At 38.2% G+C, this 22,083-nt stretch overlaps 1 protein-coding gene across 10 annotated transcripts in view; it reads left to right on the top strand.

The window, feature by feature from the left end:
* PDE1C (phosphodiesterase 1C) overlaps positions 1–22,083 on the top strand; it is a 509,522-nt gene that overhangs the window by 450,880 nt on the left and 36,559 nt on the right. Inside the window, exon 18 of one of the 10 annotated variants that reach the window (XM_019443754.2) lies at positions 11,277–17,812. The exons of 8 other annotated variants lie outside the window; for them this stretch is intronic. In XM_019443754.2, the coding sequence (XP_019299299.1) occupies positions 11,277–11,290 (14 nt within the window). In that variant the 3' untranslated portion in view covers positions 11,291–17,812. Of the gene's footprint in view, positions 1–4,628; positions 4,688–11,276; positions 17,813–22,083 lie in introns of those variants that run through there. One more of the 10 variants, XM_019443753.2, reaches the window with a different exon arrangement.

The following is a 22,083-nucleotide window of genomic DNA, read 5'->3' as shown; positions in this document are numbered from 1 at the left end:
TATTATTCCTCTCTCAATTATTGATAGAATAAATAGATATAGAATCAGCAAGGAAAGGGAGATTTGAGCAACACTACCAACAAACTTTACCTAATTGGCATCCATAGAACACCCAACAATAGCGAATACACATTCTTTTCAAGTGAACACAGAACATTTATCAATATAGACCAGACTGTGAGTTATAAAACAAGTCCGAATAAATTGAAAAGGATCCAAGTCATGCAAAGTATGTTTACAGGTCATAGTGAAATTAAATAGGTGTATTTATGTTATTTTATTATCTTTTTTAATATTTGTGGAATATGTAATCACATAATCTATTTTTTTTATATTGGTAATTTGTTTATTTTTCTCTTTTTTCCCAGACCAGTCTGGCTAGAGGATAAGTTTTACTAATTATTGTCATTAATATTCCCCATTGTTATTCTGTTTTTATTTCATTGATTTCTTATCTTTATTATTTTTTTCTTCTGCTTACTTTTGGGTTGAGTTTGCCTTATTTTCTAGTTTCTTAAGGTGGAAATTAATGTCGCTGATTTGAGATCTTTTTTTTTTTCTGTAACGGAGGCATTAAGTGCTATAAATTTCTCTTCAAGTACCACTTTAGTAGTATGCCAAAAAGTTTTACATGTTGCATTTGTATTCACATTTAGTTCTAAATACTTTATAATTTCCATTCTGATTTCTACATTTATTTAAGAGCTATTTAGATGTGTACTCTTTAGTTCCAAATACTGGGGGGTTTTCTAGAGATAGTGGAAATGTAAGTCCTCTCCAAATTGTTTACAGATTAATGCAATCCCAATTAAAGTCCTAGCAGGTTTTTGTTTGTTTGTTTGTTTGTTTGTTTGTTTATTTGGTAGAAATTGACAAGCCAATTCTAAAATTTACATGGAAAATGCAAAGCAGCCAAAGTAGACAAAGCAACTTGGAAAAAGAAGGGAAACGTTGAAGGACTAAAAAGGTAGACCTTGTTTCAAGACTTACAATAAAGCTATAGTAATTAAGGTAGCATAGTATTAGCATCAAGATAGACAAATGTGTGAATAGAATAGACTAGAGAGTCCAGAAATAGATCCACATGTATATGGACAACTTATTATTTCTCCATGGAGAAAGGTAGTCATTAACAAATGGTGATGGAACAATTATATATTCATATGCAAAGTAATTATCTCCTATATTTCACATCATATGCAAACATTAATTTAAAATAGATCATAAGCCCAAATTTAAAATATAAAACTGTAAAACTTATGGTTAAAAAAACAGGAGAAACTCTTTGTGATCTCAGGTTAGGCGAAGATTTCCTGGTTTGACAACAAAAGTACAAACCATAAAAGAACAAATTGATAAATTATACTTTATCAAGATTAAAAACTTCTGCTCTCCAGAAGCCTCTATTAAGAGAATGAAAAGATGGCCCACAGACCGAGGGAGAATATTTGCAAAGCCTATATGTGTTAAAGGGAGTTGTACCAAAATATATAAAGAAACTTCAAAGTTCAATAATAAGAAAATAAATAACTTAATGAAAAACATGCAAAAGATCTAAACATTTCACAAGAAGAGATGTACATCTAGCAAATAAGTACATTAGGAGACCATAGACACCAGTAGGAAATGTAAATTAAAAACCAAATTAAAAACCATATTGATAGGAAACAAACAAAACTTATATGTCGGGAGATGGTTTTACACTTGTATATTATATTCACCTAATAATTTCTTAGCTCTCTACTTCACTTTGCCGGTCAGGACACAACTTTGTCAGCTCATTGCCTTATAGCCATGTTCTTTGCATATTTCTTAGGTTGTTCATATTCTCTTTATGATCTCAGTGCAGAAAATATAAAAGTCAATAGAGCCAATATTCCTGTTTGTTTTTGTAGAACTACTACTTGTGATTAAAAAGCTTGTTGTGTACATTAAAGCAATTTGCCTGTGATTTGATTCTTCACAAGTCTGGTGTCTCATGACCTTGACTTGCTGCTGGGCTCACAAGAGTCAACTGAAGAAATGCATGTGTTTTTCCTGTTTTCTATCTAGCTGATCCTATCAAAGTAGTTTGGAAGTGGGTAAATAAATGGAATTTTTTTGTTAGTTGCCTTAAGGATGGGATGTGCTTTGCAGTGGAGTTGGTAATGAGAGATAGATGGGGCCTGTACAGGCCTGGAGGTGTGCCCTTCTCTGTAAATCTAGGGAGGAAACAGACAAACAGCAGGGTGCATGGAGAAGTGAGACACATGTCTGTCTTTGCAACAGGGATAGTTTTTGACTTAAGTTCATATTAAGAAATTTGAGAAGCAAAAACACACTGGCACATATATCATTATTCAGGAAGCATGCATTTGTTGAGGCCACTTTTAGAATTTGCCTAGATACCTGGACCTCAGTATTCTCATCTCAGGGAATCATGCTCACTTCATTCTTTGTTCAAATATTTTTTCCCACACTACTCAGGACAGTGGTTGTTAGGTTGTCTTAATAACCCAGGATAAAGAAACTGTAGCTTGTGGTCAGTGCCTCATTTTATTGCCTCATTGTTCCCATCTATGCTTTTCTTCTCACAGGGCATCTTATTATCACTTGTAGCTGATGCTGGCTGTGCCTTGGCCCATGCAGAGCTTTAGAAACAATTGAACACATTTACTTATCTTCAGTACACTCATATTTGAATCAATCCCATATATGCTAGCCATGGGGGACTTTACAGGCATTTGTATTCATTTAATATTTCCCTCAATTTTTGACAGATTGCTTTGTTTCTAAGCAGCTTGTTAATATAATTTTATTCAGAATTCTAATGGGTTCACAATTCTTGGAGGGCAGTGGTCTTAATGGCCATCTTAGTTCAACTTCTATCCCAATTTGTATTGCAGAAGCTACAAATAAGACAATTGAGTAATAGAAGAGACTATGGAATCTTGAAAATTCTTGACATAGAATTCTTGAAGTGAAATCTGCTTTCTGGATTTTCATTAATTTTGTTCTGTATGTAAGAGCTATCTTTTTTTTTTTTTTGAAGTTCTTATTTAACTCTGACAGAGAAAGAGAAGAGTCAGCTGCAGTGGGGCAGAGAGAGAGTAAGAGAGAATCCCAAGCAGGCTCCACACTGCTAGTGTGGAGCCCATTGTGGGGCTTGAACTTACGAACTGCAAGATCATGACCTGAGTTGAAATTTAGAGTCAGATGCTTAACACAAGAAGCACAGGAGTACTTCATGATCTGAGCATACCTCTTGATATGTGTAAAGTATATATATATATATAAAATGTGGCATATATATATATATATATATATATATATATATATATATATATTCTTTCTCCATTCGTCTAATATTGAGGAAACTTCTTTGTTTTTAAGGCAGATGTCTCTTTTTCTTCCTCATTGTTTTTTATTCCCCACAATAGCCTACCACATTTTCATAAACTTTACACATATCCAGAGTTATGCTCAGATCATGAACTGTGGTGGATAAAAAAAGGCCAAGATGGTGAACAGTTCCAGTAACATTAGCTATTACCTTACCCTGTCCTTTTCTCTCACGTTCAAGATAGTGCTACCAAAACCATAAACTTGAATCCTTTCTGATTTGCTTGAAAAACAAAACCTGTAGAACTGCAGTATTTAACTGCTTTTAGGAATGAATGATTTGCAGTACACCTTGCTGTTGATCATGCCGCTGAGGTCAACCGCTGCTGCCTTAAGGTAGTTTCTACAAATAGTTAATCCCAACCCTTGTTTTTTTTTTTGTTTTTTTTTTTTTTTACTTTTTTCCTTCTCAGAGGATAACATTTTTTTTTCTTAGTTCTGGGAAGAGACTGCACTGTAGCCTTTTATGTATTGACAAAAAGTAGGCCTGTTTCTTTAATAAAGAAATTTCCTTCAATGTGAAAATACAGCATCCTTGTGAGTTATTTTCCATAAGTGTACAGGGACCAAACATCTGGAGTGCCCTGGGTCCCAGTCAAGATAAGTCATCATAACAACACATGTTCTGATTAATATCCCATTTCCCTTAGCCATTTGTCCATGAAAACTCCTGTGACCCATTTACGCAACAAATTTACGTGTATGTATTAACATGTGGAGCATGAATAATAAGTAAATGGTATGGTTTAGCAAGAAGGGCCGTGAAATATTTGTTTTTCAAAACATTTTACATTCTTATTTTCTCAAGTAGTGTGATAACCCGTGTCTAGACGCTGCACTCCAATGTCCCTGTCAAAGGAAAACTACAGAAAGTTGGTAAATGGAGGAGAGATTGGAATATTATTTTTTAGATGCCTGTTATTCTCACACATCTGGATAAAATCTCACTAGTTAGATTTAAAGGGTTTTGTTGATTAAACATTTTTTTTTTTTTTTTGAGAGAGAGGGCATAAGTGAGTGATGGGCAAAGAGGAAGAGTGAGAGAATCACATGAGGGGCAGAGAAGAAAAGAGAGAGGAGAGAGAGAGAGAGGTGGGGCTCACCCGATATAGGGCTTGAACTCACGAACCATGAGATCATGACCGGAGCTGAAGTCCAGTGCTTAACCCACTGAGCCACCCAGGTACCCCTTGTTGTTTAAACATTTTGGTTGATATGCTTAAGTGTTATTTTCATGTTAATTTTAGAAGCTGTGCTGTCGGTTGACCCAACAAGAGTTACTGTGAGTTAAGCAATGCTGAAACCCAAAATAATTGTTTTTTGGATGGATTTTGGTGAAAATTATTAACCAATCCAGGATATGTGGGTAGGAAGTGGCCAAATGGGGTGGGCTTCAAAAATGTATCTGCTCCTTTTCGCTATAGACTTACACTCTTGAGAACATGGAAATACAAAGCCTTTTACTTACAAATGGTCCTAGGATCAATGAATCACAGTGAATCAGAACAGTTAGCTCTTTTGGTTACACCCATCTATTTCAAACCAATGTATTTTTATATACTTTTGGGTTTAGTGAATATCTTTATGCTTTTTTTTTTTTTTTTAATTTTTTTTTTAACGTTTATTTATTTTTGAGACAGAGAGAGACAGAGCATGAACGGGGGAGGGCCAGAGAGAGAGGGAGACACAGAATCGGAAGCAGGCTCCAGGCTCTGAGCCATCAACCCAGAGCCCGACGCGGGGCTCGAATCACGGATCGTGAGATCGTGACCTGAGCTGAAGTCGGACGCTTAACCGACTGAGTCACCCAGGCGCCCCATCTTTATGCTTTTTAAGGAGCAGTGTATAATAGATATCCTCATGGTAGATTATAAAAGAACAGATGACATGCTACTACTCCTATACATTTTTGTGCTTTTAAAATTCACATTTGTAGTATCAAAACAGCAAGTGAAATATATATATGTATATACATATAAGATACATAAAATTTTGTAAATATATGTATATATAATATATGTATGTTGTGTATATATGCGATATTATCCAAATATTGTGATGTAAAATTGGTGGGTTTAAAATAATTAAGTTGTGTTATACTAAAGAAAACTTCTGAAATCAATTCATGCTTTTTTTTTTTTTACATAGCCATTTAGATTCCAGTTTCTTACCAAATAGCCACATACTAGAAATGTCAAATGAAAGTATATTATGTACTCTTTGGTAATGACAAAATTAATCTTTTTAAACAACTTTCCCCTTGGAACTACTGGTATATAAGCTTTCATCGTTTCACTCTATCTTCTAGACATTTCGTTACACTCTTAATGTACCATTGTATTTTTAAAGGAATCCATTTTGACAGAAAGGATTATAATTTTGGAACTGTGGAAAATGTAATCTTTTCCCTTAATACTGATGTTTAGGATTTAAAAATAACTTCATAGTACTCATGAAATAAATATTTATCTGTTTTCCCCCTAGAAAAATTAGATTCTGTCAGATTCTACACAGATTAGAGAAACACAAGTAACAATGCATTTGTCTAAAGAAACTCTATTAACATTATAAAAATTCTTTAAAATAACAGCTTCCTTTGAAATAATGCCAGGAGCTAGCAAGTGTCTACATTGTTAATGCCACTTCTTTTCTAGACACACACATTCTAGGAGAACCATTAAAAAAGCAATATCAACCAAGTATTGAAGCTTCCTCTTTGTGTTTATTCTTAACATTCTCCACAGAAGGGCACCAATCTTCAAGTGATGACATCTGTATCTTCATAAGAATTAGCCCTCTATAATACATGCTATTTTTATCTTATATTCTGGAACCATAGTGAAAGCTTGAGAAAAAATATTTTTCTTTCACTTATTTTGAAACTTATATTCCTTTTCCTAAACTAATAAAATTGAGAAAAACATAAAGCAGTCATAATGTTTCAGGTATAAAATTCCAGCCTCATTTAACTTTCTGTGAAGGACTTTCTTGGTCTCTGTGGTCAGTCTCTGGTCTCTTTTGGCTTCAAAAATAGCAGATTCAAAGACTGATCAGAAACAAAACTCTTGTGTACAGACAACTCTACCCTCACCTGCACCAAAGAGTGGTCGGGGCTGCTGGTGCCTGACGTTTACTTACCTCTTCAGAGTGGGCCAGGCTCTGTAGCAGTTGAAGAATTGAATGTTTTCATTGTTCCCTTAGATGTTAAACTACTAAGTTCTTAATACAGAGAGTAACTGCAGTAAAATACCTTGGGCAGTGTGGTACAGAAGAGAGCGAGTTATTCACAAATTTTAAGTTTGGAAAGAAAGACCATGCTGTATGAAGTGGGAAAAAAGGCAGAAAAGTTACAGAATAAAAGTTTAATACCATCATTGTTCTCAGTTTATAGCACAGATGCCATGGATCAAAAAGAAAGAAAAAAATTGGGCAAGTGTTAGAGCTAAGAACCACCATCTTTTGTACGTATTCTGTGTATTTAGATCAAATGAGTAAATTTTGACAGATCATCATGTAGGTATAGGCAGGGTTTCAGGAAGTTATATTCCTATAAATTTACTTACACACTTACTCTTGTCTGTTTATCTCTCCATCCATCCATCTATCCACCCGTCATCCATCCATCTACCCATCTGTCTTAGCAGGGCTATAGCATTAGTATTATATGCAGTGAAATTAACTTAGAACAATCATACTATAATCCTATCACCTATCATTTGGGGCAAGGAGAAAGCAGGTAATATATACTTTTGGATATTTAGTGATAACCATTTAAAATAACACTTATGACCTAAAACAGTGAAATCTGTGCCTGGATAAATTCTAACAGCTGTATTTAAAATAATGTTTGTTTGTTTGTCTGTTTGTTTATTTGTTTGTTTGGTTTTTAGCATTTCTTCATTATTAAAAAACAAAACAAAACCAGGACCCACTTATAAGCCCCACAGAAATTCTACTAGACATTTAAAATTGGGTTATGTTTTACCACCCTTGTTCTTTCCGTTGCTTACTGTATCATTTTGTCATTTTTGTAGAAAGTCGACTCCATAGGGAGGCAGCTATGGTAGAGTTTCTGGAACCTGAAAATGTGGTTTGAATCCCAACTCTCTTCTCAGCCAACTCAGCTTATTTCATTAAGCTTGGATGATAGTTGAATCAGGCTGGAAAAAATCAAACCCAAGAAAAATGAAAAAGAAAAGTGTTTACAGTTGTTTTTCAAGCCTGGTGCCAGATTCCTGTGAGGGCTGCCTCATAGATGATCTAGGAATAAACATTATGACAGATAAACATATTTTTAGAGTTGAACCATGTTACATCGAAATTTAAGCCTCTTCTTAAAACAATTATCTTTAAAACAAGTGGCTTCATACAGCATCTCCACTTACCTGTAGGAGGAGTAGCGTGGGAAGGGTGGAATAAACAGGACCACACTGTTTTACATTTCCAGCTCCTTTTTCTCCAAATGAAGTTGCTGAAACATTCTTTGTTATTAATTTCTGTAGGGTAAGTATGTCTCTATGAGTTCATACAGCATGTCTTCAGGATTCAGAGCCTCCATGGCTACTCTTTTGTGAGACATAAGAAAAGTCTTTGGTTAAGGGGTGGGTGGACGGATGGCACTTACTTAGATATTTTCTTGAATCATCCCAAGTTAGGTGAAGATATTTTCCATTTCAGTTTATCAATCATTAAAAGGTGGGTGAGTTTAACTGCTCTTCATGGCTTCCAAAAAGCCAACATAGATTTGTAATCAATGGAATTCAAAGACCCTTTAACAAAAAATAATCCTTTATCTCAGTTAAATACAGAGTGGTCACTTACATCTTGTCTCCAGGACCTTATTTTCATGATACTCTGTAGTCTTACCCAATTTTAGCTTAAAATGCTTATCCAATTTTAGTTTAAATTGAAAACAAAGACACAAAACCAAACCACAACAAAGCAAATATAAGGCACTCAAATTTCAGGGGAGGAAGTGTGGAGTGAGTGAGGAGCAAGCCTGATTTCCAGACCATGTCAAAGCTGCCCACACAGCAGGTGTCCCTTCTCTGAGAGATGAGTCTACATAATGGGGCAATTTCTTCAAAGGAAATATTTTTTAAAAATATTTTTTTAAATATTTAAAAAATGTTTATTATTTTGAGAGAGAGAGAGAGCAGGGAAGGAGTAGAGAGAAAGAGAAACAGAGAATCCCAAGCAGGCCGCACACTGTCAGCGCAGAGCCCAAAGTGGAGCTCAATCTCATGAACCGTGAGATTGTGACTTGAGCCAAAATCAAGCGTCAGATGCTTAACTGACAGAGCCACTCAGGCACCCCAGGAAATATACATTTTTGACATATCACACCTTGCTATTGAATAAAGTATAAAATAAACAGATTTATGATTTCCTTTTTAGTTTTTACTTCATGCTATGAAAGTCCAGATTTCCAAAAATGTGGAGAATCTTACTCATCACTATGCTTCTGCATCTATTCCATCCACCTGATGCTTATTTAATTCACTTTCAATTAAAAAATGATGATTTGTTGGGGTGCCTGGGTGGCTCAGTCAGTTAAGTGTCCAAGTCTTGATTTCAGCTCAGGTCGTGATCTCACAGTTCGTGAGTTCGAGCTTCACATTGGGCTCTGCACTGATAGCGTAGGCCTGCTTGGGATTCTTTTTCTCTCTCTCCTTCCCCCTCCCCTGATCATGCTCTCTCTCAAAATAAATAAACTTAAAAAAATTAAAAAAAAAAACCACAATAATTGGTTGAGCATGTGCTATATGTCAGGCATTGTACTATATGCAAAAAGAGTTACAAATATAAATGATGTATTCTCTGCCATCAAGGAGTCTGGGCAGAACATCTTCTTGCAGATAGCTATGATATGAAGCACCTTACAGTAAGTGCCCTAAAAGATTCATAAACAGAAACTACTTTAGAGAGAGCATGGGTTCAGGAAGGCTATGACAGTCATTCAGGTCACAGACCCAGCTACAGAGCATATGTCTCTTTTTCTTTTACTGTTGGCTGTACTTAATGAACACAGGTGCAGCTTAAACCCACATTTCCTTTATTTACCCCTCCCCTCCATCCCTGTGGAGGGGAGGGGTAAATAAAGACTGTGGAGGGGAGGATGGAGATTTACAGCCAGCCACTTCTCATCTCATTCATAAGCAATGAACAGAAAAGGAGAAAGGTCTTCTGTCAAAGGCCTGTGGGTTCCACTTAGACCCTAGATGGACTTCTTTCCATCTCTGGAACCCAGCAGACTGGACATCTGGCCACTGCTAACCCAGGCTGCATGAAATAAGACGTGCATCACTTCCCTGTTGGTTAATTGAGGCTCACTGGGTATAACAGGTGTCCTAGTCCCCAGCTGTCTGTCCCTAGCATTCTTCCAACCAATTGATCATTCATTAAAAACTCAAACTTATATCATCATTATAAAATTTGGTTTTGTATTTAAGGACCTGGGGACATCTCCTAAGATGGTTAGTGCTATGATGACTGTCTAAAAGGAGTCTCAATACATATGACCCCAAACTGATAATGGCAGGGCCAGAGCCCTAAGGAGGGGTCCTGTCTTGCAACTTCCACACAGAACAAATTGTGCATAGATAATTAGAATCAAGGGGGAAATTTTCAGCCCTTATTTCAGCTTTTTTTTTTTCACCCCTTTCCTTCACTGGCAGGTTGCAGAGAGGCAACTGGCAACTTCCCTCACTGACAGTGCTAGCTAGTATCAGAGTAAACTGATTGGCCAGAAGTATTTCTCCCAAATAACTGAAGGTGCTAATGGAAGGTAAACATACAATGGACCGGAATGAAGAAAGAGGAATAACAGCAGTGCTAGATCAACGGCCCCTGGAAAATGGAGAGTTGATAGTAATTACAATAGATCAGATAGGGCTCTCCTATTTCTCGACTAGTTTGCTGTCTAATTTCAACCAAGTCTTATTTAGGAAAGTATCTCAGTCTTTAAAGTTGAATAGGAAATGTTCCTTACCCACTATTGACTCCTGACATTTCTGTAGGTGATGGTGTTATCCATAAAGCCTAAGCCACTGTACTCCTCTCCCACCTGGAGTCCTGCACAGGAGAGAACCCTGTCTAACTATAAGGCATGGTGGCTGGCAGACCATGCACCACTTAGGGGAAGCAATAACATAATGGTTTTGGTTTGTCTGCTTGCTTTTTAGAGTTTCCTTTCAAGCCCAGTGAGGTTGCATAGGGGTAGGGTATGCCAAATGAAAAAAAAAAAAAACAAGTCCAGCATTGTCTGTTTCCATTAATTTAGTCCTGTTTCCATCTTTGTCTTCTTCCTCCACCACCTCACTCTGGGCCCAGTAGAGAAGTCAGTTGATTTGCCCATCTGCACAATGATTTCAGCTGGGACCCATCTTGTTTTGAATCTTTTCTGGGAAGGTTCTAAGGGTAGGGCAAAAATTCTGAGAGGGGAACATTGCTTTTGGTATGGAAATGGCTGGCATTCAGTGAATCTGATTCCTTTCAGTCCCACTGACCCCTGAAGCATATTGGCCAAACAAGGTAGTCCCTGTCATCTTGGTCAAAAATAAAGTATCTTAGATCCATATTGAGGGAACCAAATGTTTGATAGTCAAGTTTAAAGTAACTAGTAAGATTTTGAGTGTAACCAGTGTTTAAAATTCTCCACTGAGAGTTTCCCTTTATGAACAGAACAAACTGTACTACAAAGGAGACAGCAATGACTAGTATGGAAATGTTTAATTGATACTTCTCCTTTTTTTTTGTTTTTTTGTTTTTTTGTTTTTGTTGTTGTTGTTGTTGTTCCTCAGATTTTTCTTCTCCTCAGACCTGGAGGGTGGAGAAGGTGGGGGAGGGGGGAAAGGCAGCATTGACACTTTTCTTTTTCTTTTTCTTTTTTTCAGATTCAGAAGAGTAAAACACACCTCACATACAATTAAAGAGGCTGCCATGTCTTGCATCATTTTAGCTGAGCTTCTTCATTCTCCTTCTCCTTCACAAAGACCCATATCTGGGGAAGGTGTACAACTTTCAGAAACAAGTCCCCCACACTTGGCCTTGCCTCATGCCATCTTCCAAGAGATGGCTCTCTGGGAGCTGGTTTGAGGTCTAAGAACTCTGGGGAAATCCTCCCCCAGACAAATAAAACAACTCGAGATTTTTGCACAAACAGAAACAAAACATGAAGGGACTTCCTCAGAATTCTTTGCCAATGCCCTGGCTTTCAAGGCACCTGTCTGGCCTGGATGGACATCCTGGATATGCTGAGGGAGGTCTGAAAAAGCCACATGCACAGTAATCGCCATTTTATTACTGTCGATGCTGTTACTTTAAATTGTTATTTTTGTACTGGCTGCTGATGGTGGAGACAGCCGTGCTGGCCCTCCATCACAGCTAAGATGATGATTCCAGTCTCTGGTTGTTCCTTTCCTGAGTCAGGAACATTCTTTTTCTCCAACTTTCTTTCATACTTAAAAATTGTTCTGATGCTCGTCTTTCCATTTATATATGAGATTCTTTTTTTAAAAGAGATTATACTATAGGACTCTTTATTTGTAAGTACTTTATTTATCTTTGCATTCATTAATATAAACCTGAATGTTTCAGCTAATGACCATACTGTTTAGGTTGGAAACACATTGCTTTCATTGGTTACCATCCATAACTAAGTGCTTACTGAAATTTTTACCACTGGCCGGCCCTCTTCTTTTGCATATTTATGGTTTCACTTGATCATTTTTCTTTCTATTCAGGGAAGTGCTAAGGGAATTAGTATCAGGGAAATATGTCAGATAATTCTTCTCATTTTAGTGAGTCTTTAAAAATATCACACAAGAGACAATTTAGCACAAATCAAAAGTAAGAATCAGGGACATAGCATGGAAAAAGGATAAAGATACACTTCCTGAATCCAGGTCGAAATGGAATCCAGTGGAGTATAAGTGAAGTGTAATGTTGTGGGTCTAAATGCTTTGATCTGGATAAAACTGATGCTTAAAAATGGTTATGGTTCACAAAGGGATCTTTGAGTCCTTCCCAAGGGGAAACTCCATGAGCATACTGGTGATAGAGTGGGATTAGTAATAGGAAGAGAAAGAGCTAGATGGTAGGCTTAGGCGTATTCCCCGTTGCAGATTTAATTTCTACATTAAAAACACCAAAACATTTTAAAAATCTATTCCTAAGGCAAAATGTTGCTATTTCTTCAGACAGAAAGGAGACCCTGTATGTAGTCTACAGGGCCTCTTGCCTCTCTGAAATATTACCCAACAGAACGATCTGAATAGAATGACAGTTGTGTACTGACATTTAAACAGAGTTCTTTGGTCAGCTTTACATTTTGCATTGTAATGACACATATTTTTCTGTAGTTCCCTCTGCTTTCCTAATAGTGACCACAGTAAATAATGTGGTCACAAATCCAAAGCAGAGGCCTGATAGGTCAAGTAATTGAGTAAATCAAGCCATATAATATGTTCTTGCGATCAACGGCAGTTGACAGTAGCGAGGCAGTAAGGACAGGAGGGACTGTGAGGAACTGGAGTCATTTGTATGTTGGGGTGTGTGCCATCGAAAGGGGGCAATTATTAGTCAGCTACAGGATTAGAGTTGCGTAGGAATGGGGATCCTAGATACTTTGGATTTTATGTAAACTTTCTCCAAATTTTCAAATATTGGCAATGAGTTCAGAAATTTCCAAAGACTATGTGGGTCCAAAAAAGCATGCCTGTGACCTGCATTCAATCCATGGGACATCAGTTTGCAAACTATGCTCTTTGAGGTGATATGGTTTTGTGTAGGACTGAAATACAGCCAACCAGTGCATGTCCAATCTTTCATCTTGGAGCCTTTTACCTCATTTCTATTCTGTATTTTTGTATGTAGAGCTTTGCAGCCAGTCAAAATAGAAAGCTTACAATTTCCTTTTTATACTCTTAACAAGTAAGAATAAACAGTATCTGAGAAAGAAACAGGAATATAGCCATTTTTTCTAGCACCTATAAAGATGGAAATGTTTTTCATTTGCCTTGAGTCATTAATTAGCTAAAAAAGAATGGGAAGAGAATTGCTTTCAGTAGAGAACTCTGCTTGGAATTTGCTGTGTGGAAAAACAAAGCTCCATGTAACTCATTTTTAAATCCAGAAAAAGTATTTTGAAGGGACATTGAGTAAAAATGCAAAATTATTCTACTTTTTAAAAATAAAAATATATGTATTATTGTGGTATAAATTGATACTGGAGTAGATAAAACATTGATAAAACAAGTCAGTATTTCCAAAGCTCTAGCTCATTCTCTGTGGTGTTTTTGTTCTCTTGAAACAACTTCCAAAAGAACAGTGATAAGGGACACACATTCTTCCATTGCATGGAGTACGGCATCTTAGTGTTAGGCTGTCACATAGAAAGCAAGGGCTTACACACCTGAATTGACCAGTGTGTGGAGAAAGCAGTAGGGACATTTCCACCATGGACAAAACACAATTTCTACATATCCCTGGGTGGAACGCTTTCCAGTGCAGGTGGCCCTAACGTTTGGGTCCCTGTGTCACCAAATTGTCTACATCCAGGTTTTGATGATGTGGTATGTTTTGATGGCATAATGATCCATCCATAGGGAGATCTTTGTTCCATCTTTTATTCACTCCAACCTTTCTTAGGTTATGAGCCCTAATAACTTATGGCAGCAGGCAAGAGACTCATTTCTAACTCATTAAATTCAAATGGATTTTCTTCCATTATCCATTTCATTCTTGGAGCTTTTAAAAACTATTGAACACATCTGACAGGATCCCATTAAGGACCTGATATACATAAACAGTAAAATAGTATCTAAACACCTGAGAGCCAAAGAACAATGGAGTGTACCTGTTTATTTCATTTGCTGAATTAAAGCCATTGTATTATATTTTTCACTTGGAACCACGCCTTTAGTAAATTTGAAAAGCGAAAAGTAAAGAGCAACATTATTACAGGACGTGAGACAGAATGTAGACAAATAGATGGAGACCAATTTTATAATCCATAGTTTGGGAGTAAGAATACTGGTCTTTTAGTATCACTTCTGTTATGGATCACTTTTGTTTAGATGATAGATAGATAGATAGATAGATAGATAGAATATATATTTTCTTCTATTCTTAACCATTGGGCAGAGACTTATATGTTAGAAATGATTTCATAATGTCCCCCAGGGAGTATGGGGGAAAACAAGAAAAAAAAAAAAAGCACTAAATCTTTTTCTCATAATGAGATAGAGAAGATTCTGAGATTAAAGCCTATGTGTGCAGTATTATGTCCCAAATAAAGGGGATTTAAAGAACCCAGGCAACGTTTTTTTTTTCCAGTTGGAAACTTTGTTCTGATTCTGAGATTCCCACATATCCCATCAGGAGTTGCAGCAGCAGGGGGGGTCCCCACAGGGCCCGGCACACAGTCAGCTTTCAAGAAGTGCATACACAACTGTCCTGCTGCATTCCACCCTCCACCTGTGAGTGCAAACAAAGCTCAGATTTACCTGAACATTTATTCAGCAGCTCCTATATACCAAGCATATCACTAAAGGCTTAATTTCTAAGTATATGCAAACATAACCTAGAGACACAAATAGCTTATCATAAGGGATAGGAAATTGCAAGTAGTTTGGGGGAAATTGTCAGAGCCAAGTTTGTGAAAAAATAAAAAATAAAAACTTCTCTATGGCTCTAGGATTTAAGAAAAATAAAACAGGATTTCTCTGAAATTGTTCTTTTAAAAGGGATGATGACACCAATCTATATGAAATACCAGTGGATTTATATTTATAATCCAAGTTGAAATATTTAAAATCCAAAATAGACTCTCTGGGAGCAAACAGGAGATTCTGTATGTGCAGGGTGGGGAATCTGCCCAGTTTTGCTCTGCCGATATTACGGTTGGTACAGCATTGAACCACATAAAGTTGGACATTAAGGAACATAATGGTGCGATAACGATGTTATATTGGATCTTATGTATGAATAAATGGGAAGTAATACTTGTGATTCATCAGCAGTGCTCCATCGTTAAAGGCCTCATTATCACTTAGAAAATGAACTTAATGAAAAAAATGTAATGAACAACACAATATTTCTATGAAACATCCCTCTGAGAACCAGGGACACATTACCTGCCAAGACCAGATTTCAGTTGTTTAAGATTTCCTCTTGTCAAGACACTGAGCATTGAGGTGACACGAGAATTAGAATGGTAACAGAGCCACCTAGGACATTTGACAGAGTTAAGTTAATTTGGCTTCAGAGAGGTTAGAAAAATGGGAAGTAGTCCTCTGGGTATTCTCATTAGACATTTGCAAAAGACTAGGTCCTTTCCCAGGAAAGTCTGCATAATCAAGAATTGTTTCATTGAAAGAACACCTTGTTTTTACACTAAACAAGAGTGGGTACACGGTGGAAGGTCTGGACTGGAAAATTCATGAACGTCAGTTTAAACATTCTTAGTTCCTGGTTATTTTAACTAATCCCCACCACCATCTCACCCATTTTCCATTGAAATATTTCAGATGTATTTGAGATGAATTTACCTTTATTCTGGTTTCTGTTCCCAAGTGGAAGTGACTCAACGCTGGCAAAGGCTGGCTTCACTAAATGAACTTGGTGCCAGCCCACGTTGCTTTCCACTGAGCCAGAAGAAGCAGGGGGTGGTGTGTGGGCCCTTTCAGCTCACTCAAGGCACACTTACTCACCCTCCCTTGGGAGGTAAATGCTGTCTGGAGCAGGCCATTCAGTACCATCATGGAGGCCCTCAGCGTTGGTCAGCTTCAGCCATGATCCCTGAACTTCACCCACGTATCTTCATAGGAGCTGGCTTCTGAACCTGCAGAAACATTTCTCTGTCAGGTTATGGTGCAGGATAATTCATTTAAAATAAAACCCATTAAAACCCAGTAACTATGGATTGGCTTTTAAAAAGATTGCCCTGGAGGCACATTGTTGTATAGTCTTCGCTTCTCTGTCATGATCTATCTTGGGGTAGGTATCTGTATACTAATGTCCTTGTCTTTGAATGGCTATATGTGCGATAGTACAGAGATATAGTCACACACTGATATACTTAGATATATAGTAAAAATATACAGCCATAAGTATTGTCTAGTAACTGATTCTAGAGATAGAACTGTAGAATACACATTTTTCTTTTTTCTTGCTTTGATGATATTTTTATACAATTTTATATGCTGTACAAAATTTTTAAAAATATTTGCTATTTTCATTTGTAGAGCTCAGTTAGGTTTTTATCAGCTCCGGTGCCCACTGTACAGCCAGATTCCTCCCCCTACCTAATTTAAGTGTCTTCTCCCCTTTTCATACCTTTCTGTTACCTTTCCCTTCTTTTCTTCCCTCATTTTTCTACCTTTCATAAATTCCTTATTTTGCCTCTGTCCAGGCAAGCCATTCTGCTTGTAGTATCTTTAAGCACAAGGAAACACAAAATAATGGTGTGTGTGTTGGGGGGGGGGGGTAATTAACCCATCTTGTTCCAATGTAATTAACATGAGGAAATGTTGGGAGCCAAGGGTGGGGTAGGTAGGTGGGGAGTAGGGAATAGACTGGGGAAAGGAAGCAGGAAAAAGGAAATTCTCATGGGATACCAGTTACCCAAAGCAAGGTGAACCACTTTGAGGCTGATGTAATGCTGTTATCTTCCCTCAGTGTAGAGCACACTTTGCTCTCACAGGGTTTTTCTCCTTAGGATGCCATGCCCTCACCGTGGGTCTGTAGATCCTCTCCTGATATGGGCACTGGCCATATGTGAATGCATAACTCAGCTCATCTCCTTAGCCTTAGATTTTGCTGCTGTTCAGCTGGATTTGTGGGAGATGTCTAGATTAATACCAAGAATGTCTAAAAAGACTCAAAAGAGGGAGGCACGCAGAACCAAAACCCCAAACCTCCATCCAAATCATGCCAAATAAGTAGTTCTTTGGTGGGTTGAGGAAGAGATTTCTGGATATGTCCTGAGAATGCTCTTTCAAGAGGGAAGATGGTAACATGGACTTGTCTTTATTTTATGGCAGTGATAGAATGTACTTCCATAATGTAAAATATGTTTCTAGCAGATAAAATGCTGGTTGTGATTTGCATTTGTATATCGTAGGGCAAGAGAATGGTCATCCATTCTAAAGAAGAGTGTTTTGTTCCCTATGATGCTGGTTTGTACTAAAACAAACTATTCAAATGCCATAGCATCACATCTCCAAATGCAAAAATAATTCGTAAAGATTCATGTAAAACAGAAATGCTAAACTGCTCTCAATAAATTAAAGATGTGTTTATTGTAAATCTTTATTTCATGGATGAGGCCAACAGTCTGTCAATGTATAATTTCCCCCATCATCTAGTAATGAATAAGTACTTGTATGTTCTTCCGATTACCAAATAAAAACAATGAGTTCATCTCTCAGTTGGAATTTGAAAACTGAAATGCTGTTTTTTCTTTCTTTTAATGTTTTCTTGCTGTTGTCTGTGTTCTGTCACAGATATGGGGTTGTCCAAACTCACTCAACCATCTGTCTCTTTTGTATCCTTCTGAACACCACATAACACCTAGGTACCAAGTGCCTTTGCCTGCCCATTGGAAGATATACACAGTGCATCACATCTCATAATCTTTTTTGAGAGGTGAGGTGGATGGTTATCAGAAGCTCCTCAGGGCATAAGAAATGTCAGCATTCATGGAATTAAGCTGGCTTCCATATGTTCAGTTTTCTTCTGGATATGATGGCATGGTTTTCCAATCCTGTGACGCCAGTTTTCAAATTCCAGACTTTTTTTTCCTTTTCTTTTCTCTTGAAAGGCCTACCTGGCAATATTTTCTTTTTCTGCAGCAATGAACATCAGGAGCCTGACTAGGGAATAGTCATTACCCCTGTTTGTGGGCATACTAGTGGTTTACATACAGGATGGCTCTGAGCCTACCTCCTTCAAACCAGCCACTAAGAGGGACTTTCCTGGTGGCGAGGATATTACACAGACACCACCCTCTTATCTGGGCCACCTCTGTGTATTGTTCCTGCATAGTAACTCCACTGGATTATTACTTTAACAAAGGAGGCTGTGATGTTCATCCAAAGCGGCTGTGTTTGCTGTGCATTGAAACGTATTTTTAAATTTTTTTTTCTGAAAGCAAACGCAGACTTTACTCATTTTAAAAAATATAGAGAATGGGGCGCCTGGGTGGCTCAGTCGGTTAAGCGTCCGACTTCAGCTCAGGTCACGATCTTGCGGTCCACGAGTTTGAGCCCCGCGTCGGGCTCTGGGCTGATGGCTCAGAGCCTGGAGCTTGCTTCCGATTCTGTGTCGCCCTCTCTCTCTGCCCCTCCCCCATTCATGCTGTGTCTCTCTCTGTCTCAAAAATAAATAAACGTTAAAAAAAATTTTTTTAAATAAAAAAAAATATAGAGAAGTATAATGAAATGAAATTCACTTGTAATGCCCTATCCAAAAATTATTCACTGTCACTTCCTTCCTCAATTCCTTATGGTTTTTGCTATTGTGTTTTACCCAATTGAGGCCATGGAGTGCAGTATGTTTACTTTTGTATTATGGCTTGTTCACATAACATTGGATTATCAGCATTGTCCCATTTAAAAAACGCTCTTTGTTAATGTGATTTCAATGACAACAGAATATTTCATTTCATGGCTTAGTCCAGTTTACTTAACCAACTCTCTGCTGTGGGACAATTAATTACCTGTTTTTATTTTATTTTATTTTATTTTATTTTATTTTATTTTATTTTATTTTATTTTATCTTTTTGGCAATTTTAAACAACATGGCAATGGAGTTCTTTGTTCCTAGGCTTTATAGCATTTTTGAATATCTCCATTGGATGAATTCCTAGATGTATAGTTACTGGGTCAAGAGTTATGAACATTTGTTTGACTCGTCACTTGCAGGCCCAATTCCAAGGCACATTCAAATATTAAAACAGCCGTATTTAAATAGCATACAGTGTTGCGTATCTGAGTAGCTCTTGTGTTTTGGGGCATTGTTCTTTGTGATAAACAGAGATCAAGTTACAAAGAAGGCATTGTACTGATGGTGGTTGTAGGGGGGAGGAAAAGGGTTATTTAACTGTGACTGTGCAGCTCTAATTTATACGCTGTTGGAAGACAACTCTTTGGGAGGTATGGGTGGGTTGGAAGCAATGCAGCCTCCTTCAGTGATGCCACAGCCCTGAGCAGAACGTGGGCTTCTCTTGATGCTTTTGTCAAGGATGGGAAGAGGCAAAAATGATGATCTATTCTGAGGCCTCAGGCAATGGCTTGTTTGCCCTCTGCCACACCCCGGGTGAAACAAGGAGAAGGTGTTGGTGGATGTGCTTAGCAATAGAGATCAGAGGTTGTGCGTATCACAAAGGCAGACATTGTAAAATGCTAAAAGAAAGGGATTGAAAATGCCCTGTAGGTTGATAGACACTTTTCCTACTTCCGTTTTCAGCACCCACCTCTGCCTGTGGGATCCATCTGCTTGTGTTGTAACAACATTGCTGTTGTTGCACCATTACTAATGATGACACTTGATCTCAAGGGCTCTTAAAACACCCCTTCCCGGAGGGCTTGGCGGTGCTCACCCTATTTTGCAGAAGGGGAATTGTTTGTTCAACATCAAGCTGCCTATCACTGGGGTTTACTGCTAGCCTCTTGTCCTGAGTCTTAGGTGTGTGTATCTGCCCCAAGGTTGGATGTCACTTCCATCAGTGTCTTCTTCTCCAGACTCTTGATGAATTGGATTCGTTGCCCGTTAGCTGAACCAACGAAGGACATTAATTTGAAATATCTGAAAGCTATTCGTTTGTCAAAAGATCCTTCCAGTCACACAAGCTGCAGTGATGACATTTCTGCCCCGAGCTGACTGATTGGGTTGTTTACTCTTTGAACATTCACATGCCGTGGGTCAAGGACGGTGTAATCTGTGACCTTAAAATGCTTATCTTCCAAAGATGACGTATTAGCTACTTTACACACACTCAAGCACACACCCCTTTCTTTCGAGCGTAAACTAATAATAAACACTATATCACACTGCACAGTTTGCTAAGTACTCCCACATGTGCACCGTTACTTGATCCCCACAATTATATCTTGAAATCGATGGTTTTAAGTTTTTAGAGATGAGGAACATAAAGCTTGGCGATGTCAGCCCTGATGTGGTTGATTATTCATGTTTTCATTTTACCTACTTCATTTATAAAATATTTTGGAATTCTAAAATCATTAATCAATTTGTTTTTAAGACATTAAGAAAGCAAACTAAAACCAGAGGCAAAAGGTAGCTAGTGTAGATGGAGCAAACCAGGACAAATGTTAGTAAGCAGTCACGCAGGCTGACGAGGCCTCCCCAGTTCCCAGCGTTATTTCATAAATTGGATCTGAGTTTCCTGGAAACCTAAATAAAAAGTGAAAAGAAGCCATTTACAAGATTCCCATCATCCTTGAGGATAAAGCACACCAGTTGTTCAGAAGAAAGAACGCTTCGCCTGATGGCCGAAAGAAATATCTTCTATAGGTATTCACTGAGTGTGTGCTTCTCATTCCTGGCTGTAGAGCAGGCTCAGCTGGGAACTTGAAAATTGCCCAGGCCTGGGCTCCACCCCAGGCCGATTGAACAGTATTTCTGGGGGAAGTGCCTGGGTTTTAGCATATTTTCTTTACAACTCCCCAGGTGATCCTAATGTGTAGCCAGGATGGAAAAGCTCTGACAGAGTGAATTCTGAATCACTCACAGAGCGTCATTCCCAAGTAGATTTCTACGATAAATCCTAGAGTTATATGTGTCCCAAGGTGTTCTGCTGGCATGGAACAGTAGGGCACAATTTGGAAGCTGATCCGGACCTAGATCTTCCAGCTCAGTTTCTGGTGTTTTCTCCGGCAACTGGAGCAAAGGAGGAGTGGGGTTTTAGAAAATGAAACTTACATGAGTTGAGTATTATTCCCACAAATGGAACTGTGAGTAAAATGATAGGTAAGTTTGGTGGCTGTGGGATGGAAAATGATTTCAGGAATACAACCCCAGTTTACGGGGAGCCAGTAGGAGGTTGACTCAGAACTTAACCACCCACAATAGTCCATGATGCCATCTAAAGGGTGGGAGAGGGGCGCCTGGGTGGCGCAGTCGGTTAAGCGTCCGACTTCAGCCAGGTCACGATCTCGCGGTCCGTGAGTTCGAGCCCCACGTCCGGCTCTGGGCTGATGGCTCAGAGCCTGGAGCCTGTTTCCGATTCTGTGTCTCCCTCTCTCTCTGCCCCTCCCCCGTTCATGCTCTGTCTCTCTCTGTCCCAAAAATAAATAAAAAACGTTGAAAAAAAAAAATAAAGGGTGGGAGAAATCACAAACAGGTTTATTATATGTGTCTCCACATGCTACCTGTTTGTGACTTATGATTAGGAGAGATGTGGATGATTGCTCCCTTTTCCTGGTACATTGGACATTTCATCCAGCACACAGAAAAAATAACTCCATGTCTAGAGGGCTTGCGGTTCCACTTTTCCACTGACCCAAGGCTCCCAGAGGTCCCCATGTCACTCAGTGTCTGCAAAGACCATACCAAGGGGATGAAAACCTGTCCCAAGGAAAAGCCACCAAACTGCAGGGTTTCAAAAAAATCACAGTGAGTCATTTTTCTTTTAATTGCACCAAGCATTTGTATGAAATCACCTAGTACTAGCGAAT

Source organism: Panthera pardus, unplaced genomic scaffold (assembly GCF_024362965.1).
Source record: "Panthera pardus isolate Hobbes unplaced genomic scaffold, ASM2436296v1 HiC_scaffold_8, whole genome shotgun sequence".
In the NCBI taxonomy this organism is placed as follows: Eukaryota; Metazoa; Chordata; class Mammalia; order Carnivora; family Felidae; genus Panthera; species Panthera pardus.
This window is presented reverse-complemented; position numbering and strand designations above follow the sequence as displayed.